At 33.8% G+C, this 15476-nt stretch overlaps 1 protein-coding gene across 6 annotated transcripts in view; it reads left to right on the top strand.

Annotated features, from left to right (window-relative positions):
• Positions 1-15476, top strand: part of tbck (TBC1 domain containing kinase) — a 255240-nt gene that overhangs the window by 98041 nt on the left and 141723 nt on the right. For all 6 annotated transcript variants that reach the window (XM_039759207.1, XM_039759206.1, XM_039759204.1 and 3 more), the window contains exons 18-21: positions 685-735; positions 6778-6861; positions 10377-10462; positions 14642-14678. In XM_039759207.1, the coding sequence (XP_039615141.1) occupies positions 685-735; positions 6778-6861; positions 10377-10462; positions 14642-14678 (258 nt within the window). The remainder of the gene's footprint in view (positions 1-684; positions 736-6777; positions 6862-10376; positions 10463-14641; positions 14679-15476) is intronic.

The following is a 15476-nucleotide window of genomic DNA, read 5'->3' as shown; positions in this document are numbered from 1 at the left end:
ACCCAACAGATGTTACAACAAAACTGGTTTTAAAAACATCATTAGAAAAATAACTCCCTTCTATATATCCCATTCCTGACCTGGTCATTCCAGTTAAGTACAACAAGGAACCAATGTTTATCCTGGCAACATCGGTCACAAGACAAGAGCCAGTCCTAAATGGAGTGCATTTCCATCACAGGGCGCTCTTGTTCTGAAACCAACATCCATTTAAACTAAATCAGTTTTGTGTCACCAGTTACCCAAATGTGTATAGTATGTCTTTGGTAATCTGAAATATATATTAAATTTACAGAGACAATGATTGGGTTGCACTAACCATTGTGCTACTGTGCTGCCCTAGATAAATGCAACTGCTTTTAATATCAAATGCTAAAAATATAATAACAAAATATATTGTAAAAGCCAATATAGCAGTAAATGCTAATTATCAGTTCAGACTTATTTTAAGTCCACAACCTAGTTGGAGAAATAACAAAACCAAATATGTGTTGATAAGAGCAAAAGAAATGTAAAACTAATTAATTTTTGTCTTTCTAAGAGTTAACATACCATACTCAAACCTCTGCAACTCACCATGACTAAAGTTTATAAAATTAGCATTGTATTTGTATAATGTGATTATAGTAATAGATATCAAATACTTAATGTAAATTAATGTGCATTTTTGTTTTTTTTTGCTAGGTCTTGATTCCTTGTGTGCTCCATTTTTGTACTTGAACTTTAACAATGAAGGTAAATATTACAGTTCCTTGAGCCTTATTATTCATCTAAAGTGGTACAGCCTTTTTTGCAGACATACATGTGATTATGACCACTTTGCAAATAAGTATCAATTACTTTTGTCATTTGTTTTACAGTATTTTTAAATGTATTTAGTAGGACAGACCTAAAATTTAAGACACTGCAGAAAAAAAAACGATTATGCTAATTTGTGAACAGTTCAGTATATTAACTGTTAGTTTAAATGGAACAGTATGTAGTATGTTTTGTATTTGTTTGTTTGTTTTTTTTTTAAAAACAAAGGAGCACCCAGTTTGAAAAAAGGAATTGAATGGAAATAATTGTGATTTTAGGGACACTGGTAATGTAATCACATTAGAAAATACGGCTATGGGAAATGCAAGTAAAATCAAACAATGTTGTTATGACCAGACAGTAAAATATACATTAGTGCATTATTGTTCTCCAAGGGAAAATATAGGCAATACAGAGGCACAAAGATTTTACAAGAAATAAATTCCCAGTACCTGAATAAGCACAGATTTGTTAAATGGAGAAATTATACTATAAATGATATTGCTTTTATTACAACCAGAAGTTGCATTTTTTCTGCCAAAGTCATTACCATTCTGGCCATTTTAGATGCAGACTGTTATGATTATTGCCAGAGTGGAGAGGAAAAAACAATAAAAACCTGGGCAGAAAATTTATTGAAAAGGAAAAATTCAAAGTTTTAGCAGAAGAATTAATGCCTAAAATCATTTTCCAAAAGCAAGATAAAAACAAAGCAAATGTCAAAAAGACAAACAAAATGGTTACCAGACTGCCAAACATACAAAGCTCATCAAGGACATACAGTAGATGGAATCCAATGCCAGTCAGCTTGGTGAGAAAGACTGAAGACCTTTTTACAGTACTTAAGGTGCCGCAAAGATTACTAATTATAACACCTTGAGCCTAATGTCTAATTAGTAGCCTTGCTCACCACTGTCAAAAACAATAAATTGCATAATCATAGAAATACTAGGGGGCTTTGCCCCCTGCTTGTTTTCCTCACCAAACCCCCTGGCCTGCGCTAGGCAGCAGCCACTTCTCATCTCTGACGCTCGTGTACGTGGATTTCACTTTCACCAAATAATAAATCTTTTAATTCTCGTGGCTATGCTTCTTCATTGGGAAGAAACACTACTTTTCCCCGATGGCAACACGAATTAGATGATCTACAAGTCTCCGACTTAAACTTTAAATCTGAACAATATATTTGATCTCTTTTCACTGTTCCGTTATTTCACCGAGTAATAATTTCTGTTTGTTTGAGCTAATGCGATCTTTACTGTCATTATTTTGAGACTTTTGAATTTTCGTGCTTCCATTATCTCTAACCTGCTCTGCATGTGTACTGTGCCAAAGTTTTTGAATTCTTTACAATGTTCTACTTTGTCATCTACTCTTTGTTTTTTTTATTTCCAGCACCTGGTGTAGTTAAATCTCTTGGCACAAAGTCTTGTCTCGCGGGACATGAAAGTATCTCTCTGAAAAAGTCACGTTTTGTCACAGGCTAAAAAGTCTCATCTTGTCCCAGGATTTTTTTTATTATAATAGAGAGATACAAAAAAATAATGAAACTGACATAAGAGATTAACAAAAGGTAATTTACAAAACAACTAACCTATAAGAAAAGACAATTAATCAAAATCCTAGGTAAAACATAATAACAACAATAAAGCACATAAGATAAAGAAAAAAAATAAACAAAACTCAAGGGTGAGTTAATAGATTCATAGACCACCCTGCAGTAGCTGAGGTTGAACCTTATCCCAAACAAAAAGCATCTTTTTTAAACCTTCCAGACTCTCCTCTGAAGTAAGAAGTTGTTTGGAGACTGACCTGTGTCTGGCCAATTTGTTGCAAATTTGGGGGAAATTTTTTTATAATTAACATAATAATAATGAAATATTTAGAAACTCTGGTATTGTTATATAATTATTTTTGTTCAAATATTCCAAATCGTTATTTCTACATGGGCCTGGGACTGTAAGGTCATATGGCAAATCTTTATTGACCCACTATAATAAGACTAAAATTAGAAACTCTGGTGATTCAGCGTTGCTGTGACATTTGTTCGAATTTTATCAACTTTTTAACTAACAATTCCAAAGTATTATATACTTTTATTTTTAGCACAAACTCAGCTATAATAATATGCAAGCAATGATTTAGGATAGTATTTAGATTCTAAATTGCTCCAAAAGGACAAATATTTTAAGTAGTGAATCTCAGCATGTATAAGAATTTTGTGAAAACATGTACTAGACCATTGTGGTGAAGCTTCTTGATTACTAAAGTGTGTTCTTGAAGGTCTTGAGTACCTGAGAATGTAAAAAAATATGTCAGGTAATCCCACTCAGAAAGTCAGAAAAGTTGCTAAATATTCTTATTGTCACAAATTATTTTCATTAAAAACTGACAATGGGTGGAGTAGTGTTGTCTCTCTGTTAAATATACATATTAGGGGTGATCTGGTTATACCTATATCGGGTAATAAACCTGCCTAGGCTGATCATGAAAATAAAGCATAGATACAGCGTTGGATTGCAATAGGTGTTTTCAGAGCAAGAAAGGAGAACAGAACAAGCATATAGCATAAGTTTGTTAAAAAGTATAGTGGGACTGTGAGAGAAAGAGATGGCAATTTTTCCAAATGTAAACTCCATAAAGAAATAAAATGCATACAATGTAAATATATAAAATAATACAAATGATTGTAGCCATTCAGAGTGTGGTATAAGCTCAATATCAAAATATTACTTGCCTCATGATAGATGTGTTTTATTTGTTGCATAGTTGCATTACACTATGGATTCAGAACTTTCTTTTAAACCGTTCACAGACAGTTTTTTTCAATAGTCATTCATTCAAACACAGGAAGTCCGCAGGGATGTGTCTTATCACCATTACTGTTTACTCTGTACACAAGTGACTTGAGACAGAACAATGACTGCAGCTCCATTATTAAGTGTGCAGATGATACCATGCTCATAGGATGCATATCTGGGGAGGATGAAGGCCACTATCTTAATCAAGTGGACTGAACTCTGAATGTAAAAAAGACCAAAGAAATGATATTTAATTTTAAGAGACAGAAATCTGTATGTTCACCTATTGTAGTTCTGGGAGAGGAGGTAAAAATAGCGACTGAATATAAATACCTAGGAACTTACCTAGATAACAATCTTAACTGGAATACAAATATAAAAAAAATTATTCTCTAAATGCAACCAGCGCTTATTTCTACTCCATAATCTCAAACTATTTAAAGAAGACAAGGACCTCATGTTGTCCTTCTATCGCAGTATGATCCAGTCTGTGATCACTTTCAGTTTCATTGCCTGGTTTAATAGTCTGACAAACCAAAACTCAAAAAAGCTCCAGCAGATTACGAAGTATGCAGCTAAAGTTATTGGGGCTGATGTAGATGATTTGACTAGTGTGTGTCAGATGGCAATATTAAAGAAACTCAACTGATGACAGTCATCCATTACATGTAGAACTAAAGTTCAGTAAATCAGGAAGGATAGTCGCTTTGAAAACCCACGCTCCAGAAACTCCTTTCTTCCTAGTGCCACACAACTTTTCAATAATTATTATCAAACTGCCTTACATTATTAACCTTTCTTGTTTCTATTTGTCTGTTTTATTTCATTCTGTCTGTTATTAGATGCAACTGAGAAGGCAAATTTCATGTTTTCTTGTGTAAACATGACTAAACAAAGAAACCTTAAACCTTAGTAGAAAAGAGAGCAGTTCATTTATTTTGAATTCAGTGTAGAAGAGGGTATGCACAAAATTAATTAATCCGATAATAAAATAAAAAAAAACATTGTAGCTTTTCCTTGTGTGCTACATCACGTCAGTATAAAATTTGTACTTGTGTCGTGAGACATTTACTTTGTTCACTGCTTCATGAGTGCTTGGTTCACTACTTTGCACATTCTCCTGTTCACTTCACTCTTGCATGTTTTGTTAGAAAGTGGAGCAATCCAAGCTGTCTAAAAACCTTGGAAACAGTTACTTCCTTTGAAGTCAGTGTGGAAAGGTGAATAACTTTTCACTATGTGCTAATTTCACCATTCAAGTATTAAAGTTTTTGTGTTGGGATTGTCTAATTTGAATAAACATCAATTTAAGTAAATTATGCTTTTCCGAAACGTGATCAGCATGTGTGAAAGACTAAGAAGAACAGCAAGTCTTATTACTTTGTCCTGGTTGGAAAAGACCACTGCAAAAACATATGTGGAATAATAGGCTTGTGGTGAGTGTGAAAAAATGTCTTGTGGTAATTGGAGAATCTACTTACTTACAGAATAGATAAGGAAAATTTTATCATACATATCTTAGGCTTATGAATTGCTTCACCTGGGCCATTTCATTTCCATCTGAACTCAGAAGTTGTATGGCAACTTCTTTTAAAGCACATGCCAATCTCTTATTTGCCACTGTGTACTTCTGAAATTTGACAATTGAAATCCTCTTGGTATCTCTGCCATAGGACTATCCCATAAACTGTCTTGTTTATTAATAACTTCTGCCCTAAGGGTTTTTGGCTTAATTACACCTAAGTTACATACCAAAAAATAAACTGCTGTTATTGTGCTTATGTAATAAAGTAGATGCAAATAGTTGAAGAGTAGTTAGTATAACACTCCAAATTTTTAACAGATTTTTTTTATGAATAAAATCCTTTGTGTCACACCAATATCAACTAAATAAAACACAAAAATATTACATGTTTTAGGAATTTCTCTCATAAAAACTGGATTTTACGGTACATAGCTAAGATATTTTATGATCCTCAACCCTGCAATCAATTTTCTTTTCTTGTGCCTCAGTCTGTCAGCTGTCATATCCCTTAGTATTGTAAAATTATACTGTTTGGCACAAGGTGTCCCTCTTTTTGGAAACATTTATTCTTTTATTTGTGAAACTTACATTACATTTGAAGGGAATATTTCTACTTCAATTTGAAGGATTCCACTGGTTGTTTTTACTGATAGTAATAAGAGATACCAATTGTTATTTTTACTGAGAGATATTTAATTCTCTTTTGTGATTATTTATCTTTACAGCAAGAGTACTCTCTTTATAAACTACTTAAAACATATAAAAAATAAGGATAATTCATTACAATCTTATAATACATCAGTATATTATTAATTTGGAATCCAGCCTGAATAGGTTGCCATTTCAATAATGAAGGCATATGTGTATGTTGTAAAACTGATACATGGCACTTCATTTCATTGAAAGTATTCGAAGAAAAAGAGGGTATTTTTAAGTCAGGTTAACTTTGATCAGTTATATAACTTACACTATTTAATAAACAGTACAGCAAATGTAATTGTCAAATTGTAGCTTTATCTTTTTAGCCTGTTGCCCATCTGGCATTGCACTTGACTCTCAGTGTTTGGATGGAGGAATTATCAAACAACTGGAAAGATGCAAATTTGATTGTAGTCAACAAGGAGGGAATAAAAGTAAATGGCAGTAATTAGGCTTTATGTATATCCTCTGTAATGTAATAACATTTAATTTTAATTTAAATATAGTTAATGTCTATGTACTGCATGCAAAGCAAAGTTCTAAGTATTTGCTATTGCTTATTTAAAATAGAAGATGATATATAAAGCATACCTGTTATCCTTTTTTTTAAATGGCAAGTGAGTAACCCATATCTATAGTAAGATCAAGAATTGTTTAGATTTTGTAAGTAAAGCTATAAATTATTCAATTTAATTTTATAAAATGTAAAGTTATGTCTGTTGCACACTAATTTTGAACATAGTATAGTTAGAAAGTAACACAATGACAGATTCAGACTTTGGCATTTTAATGTTATGTCAAAGAGTACTTAGGGCTTTAAATGTTAAATTGTGGTACACACACTTGTTAGCCATAATTGCTGGGTGTGCAAGCATTGACTTCTCTCTCTCTTTATATGATTGTGCTGAGAAAATAATCAGTAATTTGCTTTTGTTTTACATTGTTTCTCCTCAGCTTTGGCATATGCATGTATGTCATCTTTTATTCCAAAATACCTTTATAACTTCTTTCTGAAAGACAACTCACATGTAATTCAAGGTAAGTAGGAGTTTTCACAGTATCTATGCACTAGAACATAAATGCAGTATAGAGCGGGATATTCAGATAATCTTGGTTTATTTCTGACAGAAATTAGGCAGAACTAATTTTATCAAATGCACCTGGCTGTCTTCTTAGACTTGGTTCATCTACCCTTTTTTTTTCTGCATAAAGTCAATGTTGTAGATGCTGCATAAATGCACTTAGCTTCTGTGAGGATAGCTGAATATTCGTGCTTTTTATTTTTGCTTTTAATTTTTAAGCAATATTTATTATGCATAACTCTTATTAATTATTTTTTTACTTTGGAGTCCCAATTTTTTGTATTAAAAATGTGCTTCATAAACTTATTCATTCTTGCAGCCATCTTGTGAGAATGGGGGCATAATTTCATGTTTATAATTCCAATGTAATTTTTTTTTTTCTTTTCAATTTTTGTTTTCATTCACATTTAAAGTACAGAATGTGTTCCGTTTTAAGGGCATGTAAAAAGGAAATGATTTTTTACCACATATACACTTTAGAGGACTGTATCTTTCTCCATTATATTTATTTATCTAATTTTTAAGTGTTTTTAAAATCTCAAATAGCACCTTTTTTGAGAAAGACATTTTGGTTTATTTTACTGTGCCACATAATCCAAATTTACATTAAGCAACATGATTTAAGTCAACTGAACAAAATCAAGCTGAAATTGCACAAGAACATATTGTATTTATTTTTATATTTTTAACAACACCTACAGATGTGAACCTATTTCATTGTATCCAATGACTAGGAGGCAAAACAATTTTTTGTTTCTATAACACCAAGAAATCATGATACAGTATATCAGTCTCCATAGTCACAGTCTTAAAATCCAATAAAGATCATACAGTATCCATGCTGTAGTGTATTGATAAATTGTTAACAAACTGTAACCACCGGGGACTGTGGGACTCCTAAACCCCAAGCTGCAATCACAGTAATGCACAACATAGTTCTGGGTTTAAATAAAAGATTTTAATTTATTTGCAACATCTTTTCAATAAACACCCATGCAAAGATCAATAACCAATACACACAATTCTATCAATTTCTTCCTGCTTCCTTCCTCCAAGAGTGTTGCCCAATGCTGCCCTACTCTGACTCCGAGATGTGAGGCTGCAGGCTCCTTTTCAGGTATAACTCAGGAGTGTTTCTGGTCTCACAGCACAGCATGTCAGGAGCACTTCTGTGTCATGTGGAAACCAATGTTTTCATCCCCTGACAATGCCCTCTGGTTGCACCCAAGAACGCTAACTGGGCTGCACTTCAATTCCCAAGCATTACTACAGGATTGGGATCAGCTTTGAGGAATACTTCCATCTTCTGTGTAAGGGTATGAACTGTTCCTGTAATCCACATTCTTCTAGTTCATTAATTACAAGTGATCCCACCCAGGATGAAGATTATAAAGCATTCCAGGCCGGTTTGTGACTCTAGTCCAGCAGTCCTTCAGTTATGCTGTCTAGTCTGGGCAAGAATTCCATCTTCATCCTGGTCGGGATGCCTGTCTGACCTTCATTGGCCACTTACAAGACATAACATCAAAACAATTTACTTTTCACAGTGACCTTTTAAGAAAATGATTTTTTTCCCCAAATATTACCATTTCATCATCACTTAGTGCCGCACGGCCATTACAGTTAATTGCAATGTCATACGTTAAGTAAGGGCTTTATATCACACGCACTGCATATCATGTTGAAAGAAATTAGTATCTTTCTTATTTGTCTGCCATTCACTTACTGAAAGCAGATGAGACATAGAAGGGTCATCTGCGTAATATAATTATATAGCATCCATGTTTAATTTAACTAAAAAATGAAAGCAGAGCATGCTGTATGAATGTTATATTGTTAGTAAGAAATGTTATTCTAATTCTTTTACTCTCTAACATTCAGAGCACTATATCAGTTTGAATATTCACAACTATCTGTGTTATTTTAAGCTTATAAAGATAATCTCTGAAACTGAAAATTGTTACTTTGGTCTTTTGTGTATTCAAGAATATACTTTTGAGTCTAGTATATGCAATCTTCACTTTTTCTCTAACTTTCAGTTATAGAATTGGCACCCACCAGATTATCCATGTTTATTGACTACTTCCTACTCTCCTTTCCTTATTTTGGTGGTTGGAGATTGTTTATTTACCATACTTAAGGGGAATAAAACCACACAACTCTTAAAAAAATTGCCACTTAACTATTTAATATATTTATTAAATTAAAAGTAAATAAAACAGGTGGTAAAGAATAAATTACCAAAAAAAGCAAAAATGAAAATAAAATATTTTATTAATCACTTGTTAAAGTAAACAGCTGGCACCCCACTGCAGTAAACACTTCATTGGAAAAAATAAGAAAACATCATGCTTCTTCTTTTTTCACAAAGCTAAGGCATCAGTAGATACCACCCTTGGTTGGCATGTTAACTTGCCTTATCAAGTTAAATAATTTAGGTAAATAAGAGATAGTTAAGTGACTGTTTATATGTTTGGCATTTAAAGTTTTATATTTCCATGGAACAATGTAAGATGCACTTCTTTCCATGTGCTATGTGTTTTTTATTTTTCCATTTATTACACAAACTGTAATGAATGATACCTCCTTGTGCATTCTGTTGTTTGATAGACTCTGTTAAAGCATATGTGATGCTTTCTGATGCTGTTTAATTCAACTGTTTTTGATAGTATTATAAATAGCTCCTTAAGATTGTTAGTATCTGTTTTATTATATTCAGTTTATTAGCATAATTGCATAACAAGTTTACCTCATGTAAATAATATAATCAGGATATGTTACACTTATTTTCATTCTTGTTTTAATAGAACTCCATTGTCAGGTTAAGTGAGTTGTCCAAGATCAAATGCAGAGTCAAAAACAGAAACTGAACTAGCAATCTTTTCTTTCAAAGTTCAATGTCATAGCCACTCAATTATAGATACCCTTACTAGCGTAAGCCTTTAATCCTAATTTGGTTGCTTGCTTTCTCTGTTCCTACTTTTTAATCAGCTTATTATAGATTTATCTAGATTTCAAACTAATTTGAATATCTTTACTGGTCAATTATATTAATTGTATTGTTGTACATTCATTAGAACAGAGTAGTTTTCTTGGGAATTTTGCACCCAAGGTTTGTGATATTCACCACTGTTTCAAAGTACATATGTTGTTCTTGTTAAATACTTGTGTTGTGATAATGGACACTCACTCAGTGTACATACGTTGTTCTTCCTATGCACCTTTGTTGTGTTCTATTTATTTTAAAAGGAACATTATTTAAATGTCTGTTATCAGTGCTTCTAGGATATGTGGACATTAGCCCAGTTGAATTTTGCCCTGTGTTCAGGTAGTCCAGTCTGACTCTGGATTACATGATAACAAAAAAAATACTGAATCATGGAGTACTGTATCATTACAGTGTGGGTTCTTGAAAGATTAGTCTAGAATAGTAGCTTGAGATTTACTGTAATGTTTATTTTTTGATTCCAGAGTACCTAACAGTGTTTTCACAAATGATAGCCTTCCATGACCCAGAGCTGAGCAACCATCTAAATGAGATTGGCTTCATACCAGATGTAAGTAATTCAGTACCTCCTTTTGTGATATCCAGTTTAGCATTTCATGCAATAAACCATGGTGATTGCAAAAGTATTGATCAGGTTTCTGTTTTGGCAACATTTAAAGGACTGAACACTTTCACTTTCCTGACAAATAATTAGACATATTTCAATGCTACGTCTAATATAATATTTAGAAAGGAAGAAGCAAAAATGATTTAATGTTTGTTAATAAATTATGCCATGAGAGCTCAGTTAGGTATCAGTCAACTTTAATTTCTCCAGTTTCATTTTCAGGAATAATCAGTGTGCCTATCGTTGATCCATCTCCATGGCGGACATTTTAAGTTTACAGCTGAAGCATTGTGTTGCATAAAGAAAGAATCACTGCAAGAGTAGTGATGAAAAAGTTGTTGGACTTAGTTATGTATATTTAAAACACACTTTCTTTGCAAGAATTAACTTATTGTAGTATGTTCCAGTAACAATTAAGTCATAGATTTACATTTGGTTTGAGTTAGTACTGAGCTGACAAGCATCTTGAGTTCCCTTGTATATAAAAAAGAGAAAATCAGCTTTTTTTCAGAGATTCAAAAATGTAGACTTGAACATGATGAGCTTCCATTGGTGTTATCCTTCAGAATGCTTTTTTTGAATGTCAGCAGAGGAATGCATTCATTTTTATTGTCTATATGCCCAGGAGAACATTGCATTTAAATGGAAGTCGATTATTTTGTACGTCTTTGTAGATTGTGTTTAGATAAGTCTTTGTTAGTTGACTAAAAGTTTAATTTATACAGTTGGGTCCATAAATATTTGGACAGAGACAACTTTTTTCTAATTTTGGTTCCGTACATTACCAAAATGAATTTTAAATGAAACAACTCAGATACAGTTGAAGTGCAGACTTTCAGCTTTAATTCAGTGGGGTGAACAAAACGATTGCATAAAAATGTGAGGCAACTAAAACATTTTTTAACACAATCCCTTCATTTCAGGGGCTCAAAAGTAATTGGACAAATTAAATAACTGGAAATAAAATGTTCATTTCTAATACTTGGTTGAAAACCCTTTGCTGGCAATGACAGCCTGAAGTCTTGAACTCATGGACATCACCAGATGCTGGGTTTCCTCCTTTTTTAATTCTCTGCTGGGACTTTACTGCAGTGGCTTTCAGTTGCTGTTTGTTTGTGGGCCTTTCTGTCTGGAGTTTAGTCTTCAACAAGTGAAATGCATGCTCAATTGGGTTAAGATCAGGTGACTGACTTGGCCATTCAAGAATTTTCCACTTCTTTGCTTTAATAAACTCCTGGTTTGCTTTGGCTGTGTTTTGGGTCATTGTCCATCTGTATCATGAAACGCCGCCCAATCAATTTTGACTGCATTTTTCTGGATATGAGCAGACAGTATGTCTCTGAACACCTCAGAATTCATTCAGCTGCTTCTGTCCTGTGTCACATCATCAATAAACACTAGTGTCCCAGTGCCACTGGCAGCCATGCACGCCCAAGTCATCACACTGCCTCCACCGTGTTTTACATTTGATGTGGTATGCTTTGGATAATGAGCTGTTCCACGCCTTCTCCATACTTTTTTCTTGCTATCATTCTGGTAGAGGTTGATCTTAGTTTCATCTGTCCAAAGAATGTTTTTCCAGAACTGTGCTGGCTTTTTTAGATGTTCTTTAGCAAAGTCCAATCTAGCCTTTCTATTCTTGAGGCTTATGAGTGGCTTGAGAGCTCCTTTGACTGCATGTTGTCTGTTTACAGCAAAATCTTCCACATGCAAGCACCACACCTCAAATCAAGTCCAGGCCTTTAATCTGCTTAATTGATAATGACAAAACGATGGACTTACCAACACCTGCCAATGAAACAGCCTTTGAGTCAATTGTCCAATTACTTTTGAGCCCCTGAAATAAAGGGATTGTGTTAAAAAATGCTTTAGTTGCCTCAAATTTTTATGCAATCGTTTTGTTCACCCCACTGAATTAAAGCTGAAAGTCTGCACTTCAACTGCATCTGAATTGTTTCATTTAAAATTCATTGTGGTAATGTACAGAACTAAAATTAGAAAAAAGTTGTCTCTGTCCAAATACAGTGAACCCTCGTTTATCACGGTTAATCCGTTCCAGACTCTACCGTGATAAATGAATTTTCGCGAAGTAGGATTCTTTATTTATAAATTGAATATTTTCGCAGTTTGAGTATAGAAAACCTGTTTACGACCTTCTAAATAAGTTTTTTTAACATTATTAGAGCCCTCTAGACATGAAATAACACCCTTTAGTCACCATTACACTCTTATTACCCAATATATTAGAAAAAATAAGAGAAAATAAGACATATTAGACGTTACAAATATCATATTACTAGGCACACTCGCCTTTTATCCTCAATTTTTGTGCACTCCATGTGTACATCAGGCATGTAAGTGTAGGGAATGAGAACATCAAAGTGCCCATTCATAACATCTCCCGAAAACCTAAGTTTTTTTTTATCCCCTCAAGTGCCTGTCCAAAGTCGTACAATGTCAGCCCGAATCTGTACTGCTAAAGACGGAGTTTCATGCACTAAATAAGCTATAGATGAGAATAAGCAAGCACCATCTCCCCTGATATTTACTACGCGGTGAGGCATTTGTACTCCATCAACATTAATTATTTCCAGAGACATAATTTTGTCTATTTTTCCAGCGCATCGCGCACAAAAGCAAGGGAACAGTGACAGCACCAGAACTCTGCTCACATCGCGTCGCTTCATACCTCAAGCCGCAAGTAGTAAGCCTGTAATAAGCGGAATACCGCTACGCTTTGCACTCACGGGAGGGAAGGACAATCTGTACTATACATTTAATTGCACACAACCACTAACCTATGAAAGCACGACCTCAGTAGGAGAATCTTCAGAGGTGGTGCAGTATCTTCAGCAGGTGCGTAGGTGAGTAGGCAGTGGTAGTCTGGGTGCGCGGCTGAAGAACATCTTGATAGGCAGTTGCTGGCGCTGTCTTTTCATATGCGTGAGGAGGCTTTTGTAGGGTATTGCCATCTTTAATCATATCCAAGAGTTTCACCTTCTCCTGGATAGTAAGCATCTTCCTCCGGCGCTTAGTTTTATTGTCAGAAGGCTTAGAAAAAGCAGCACGTTTAGGAGCCATCGTAGGGCTTAGATAAAAGTTCTCAGAAAGCGCATGCGTAGTGACGTAAGCGTGTATGAGAAAAAAATCGCGATAGAGTGAAGCCGCGAAAGTCGAAGCGTGATATAGCGAGGGATCACTGTATTTATGGACCTAACTGTATAACTTTAGAGGGAATGTAATTCACTGATGATTAGAATACATGCTTTCAGCATACTTTCTTACTTATGTGTTATACAGCTCTCCATTACTGTTTTCTGTGATTAGATAGATAGATAGATAGATAGATACTTTATTAGTGTGTTAGGATAATATATTGATGCATGGAATATATTTTAAAATGAGAATTTGTTCTGTAGTATTTTATCTTCTTAAAACTATAAAAGAAAATTTAGTGAAAAAGGTAATATTCAACTCTGTGTTACACTTGGAAGTTACAGCACACATTAGACTTGCCTACAAATGTTTTAGCCAAATATACTAAATTTTTAAAACATCTACAGCTTTTGCTGCATTTATGTTTTACTGTATATTATGTGAAACCAAGAACATTATTGTCCCACATGTAAAATGTAAACAAAAAAAAGTATGATTTGGATTTTAAAGGTTGCTTGTTAAAGGATATGTTAATGTCCTTCGTATGTTGGCACTGCACAGCATTTAATAATTTTTTCTTTTAAAGTTTTTAATTCTAATAACACTTAATATAATTATGAAGATGAGTCCATTAAATTAACCATTTACTTTATTCATTTATAGCATGTCATAGAGAAGCTGGAGGGTCTTCCAGTAGTGCTGGAAGCCAGTATTACTGCCACACTGCCATTACTGTATTTCATTTATTTTTTTGCCAGTTTTTTCTAACATTTGTCCTTGAAATATAATACAAATGTGTCCATTCATTATTTAAAAAGTGATGGATAAACTAGAGGTTCTTGTTTTTGATGTGAATGTATTTTGTGTATCTAAGCGAGTTTTTATAAGAGTCCTCTAGATGGCAGTGTTACCAATTGTTTTTGTGACCAACTCTGGTTCATCTGTTTCAATGTTTTTCTTTTTTAGCTATATGCCATTCCTTGGTTCCTTACCATGTTCACACGTGAGTATCATTTAATTAAACAGACCAATTCCTACTTGTTTTATATTATGCAGCACTAGTTTATTTTTCTTGCTTATTAACTTTTAATGATACATATGTTTTCATGTGCCTAGCTTATAACGTATGATTTGCTAAATAATGGTTCACAGAAATTCACTGTTAAATTTAACTATTCTGAAGTCATTATATTTTCTTAACAGGCATGTTCTTCCATCTTTCTTTCTTCTGCATAGCCAGATGATACTCTGTCCTAATAGTTCAACAGTTCCTCTTCCCAAACACCGTATTTTCTGCCATCTTAACTGTAATAGTAATTTTTGGAGCCATAAACATACATACATAATGAATGATTCAAATGTATAAAAATGCCACTCCTATCTCTGGGTATTACTGAATATAACTGTTTAACTTTTTGTACTCTATCCTTATTTTTTAGAGACTTTAACATTCTGATATTTTGCTATATTGTGCTGATGTTTCTGCACATGTAAAATCTCTGTGAATTTGTTAGGTTGCACTTAGTCTTTTCACTTCAATCTGTCTCAGGACCGAGTTAAGTATTTTCAGGAGAGTTGGATTGTGAGAGAAAACAACCAGGATTGTACTTAATAAACTGAACATAGCAAAACTGGCAATTTGGAACATTCTAAAATAGACAATATCAGTTACAAACAACTTGGCCAGCAGGACTTCGGCCAGCAGGACTTCAGCCACCGTGAAAAACCTTACACTGTTCCAGTGTGGTGATGAGGTGTCACCCACTGCACTCGTGTCCCAATCCAGGTGGATCATTGTGCA

The sequence above is a fragment of the Polypterus senegalus genome, chromosome 7, assembly GCF_016835505.1.
Source record: "Polypterus senegalus isolate Bchr_013 chromosome 7, ASM1683550v1, whole genome shotgun sequence".
Taxonomy (NCBI): Eukaryota; Metazoa; Chordata; class Cladistia; order Polypteriformes; family Polypteridae; genus Polypterus; species Polypterus senegalus.
Note: the sequence above shows the minus strand (reverse complement) of the source record. Positions and strands in the feature narration are given on the sequence as shown.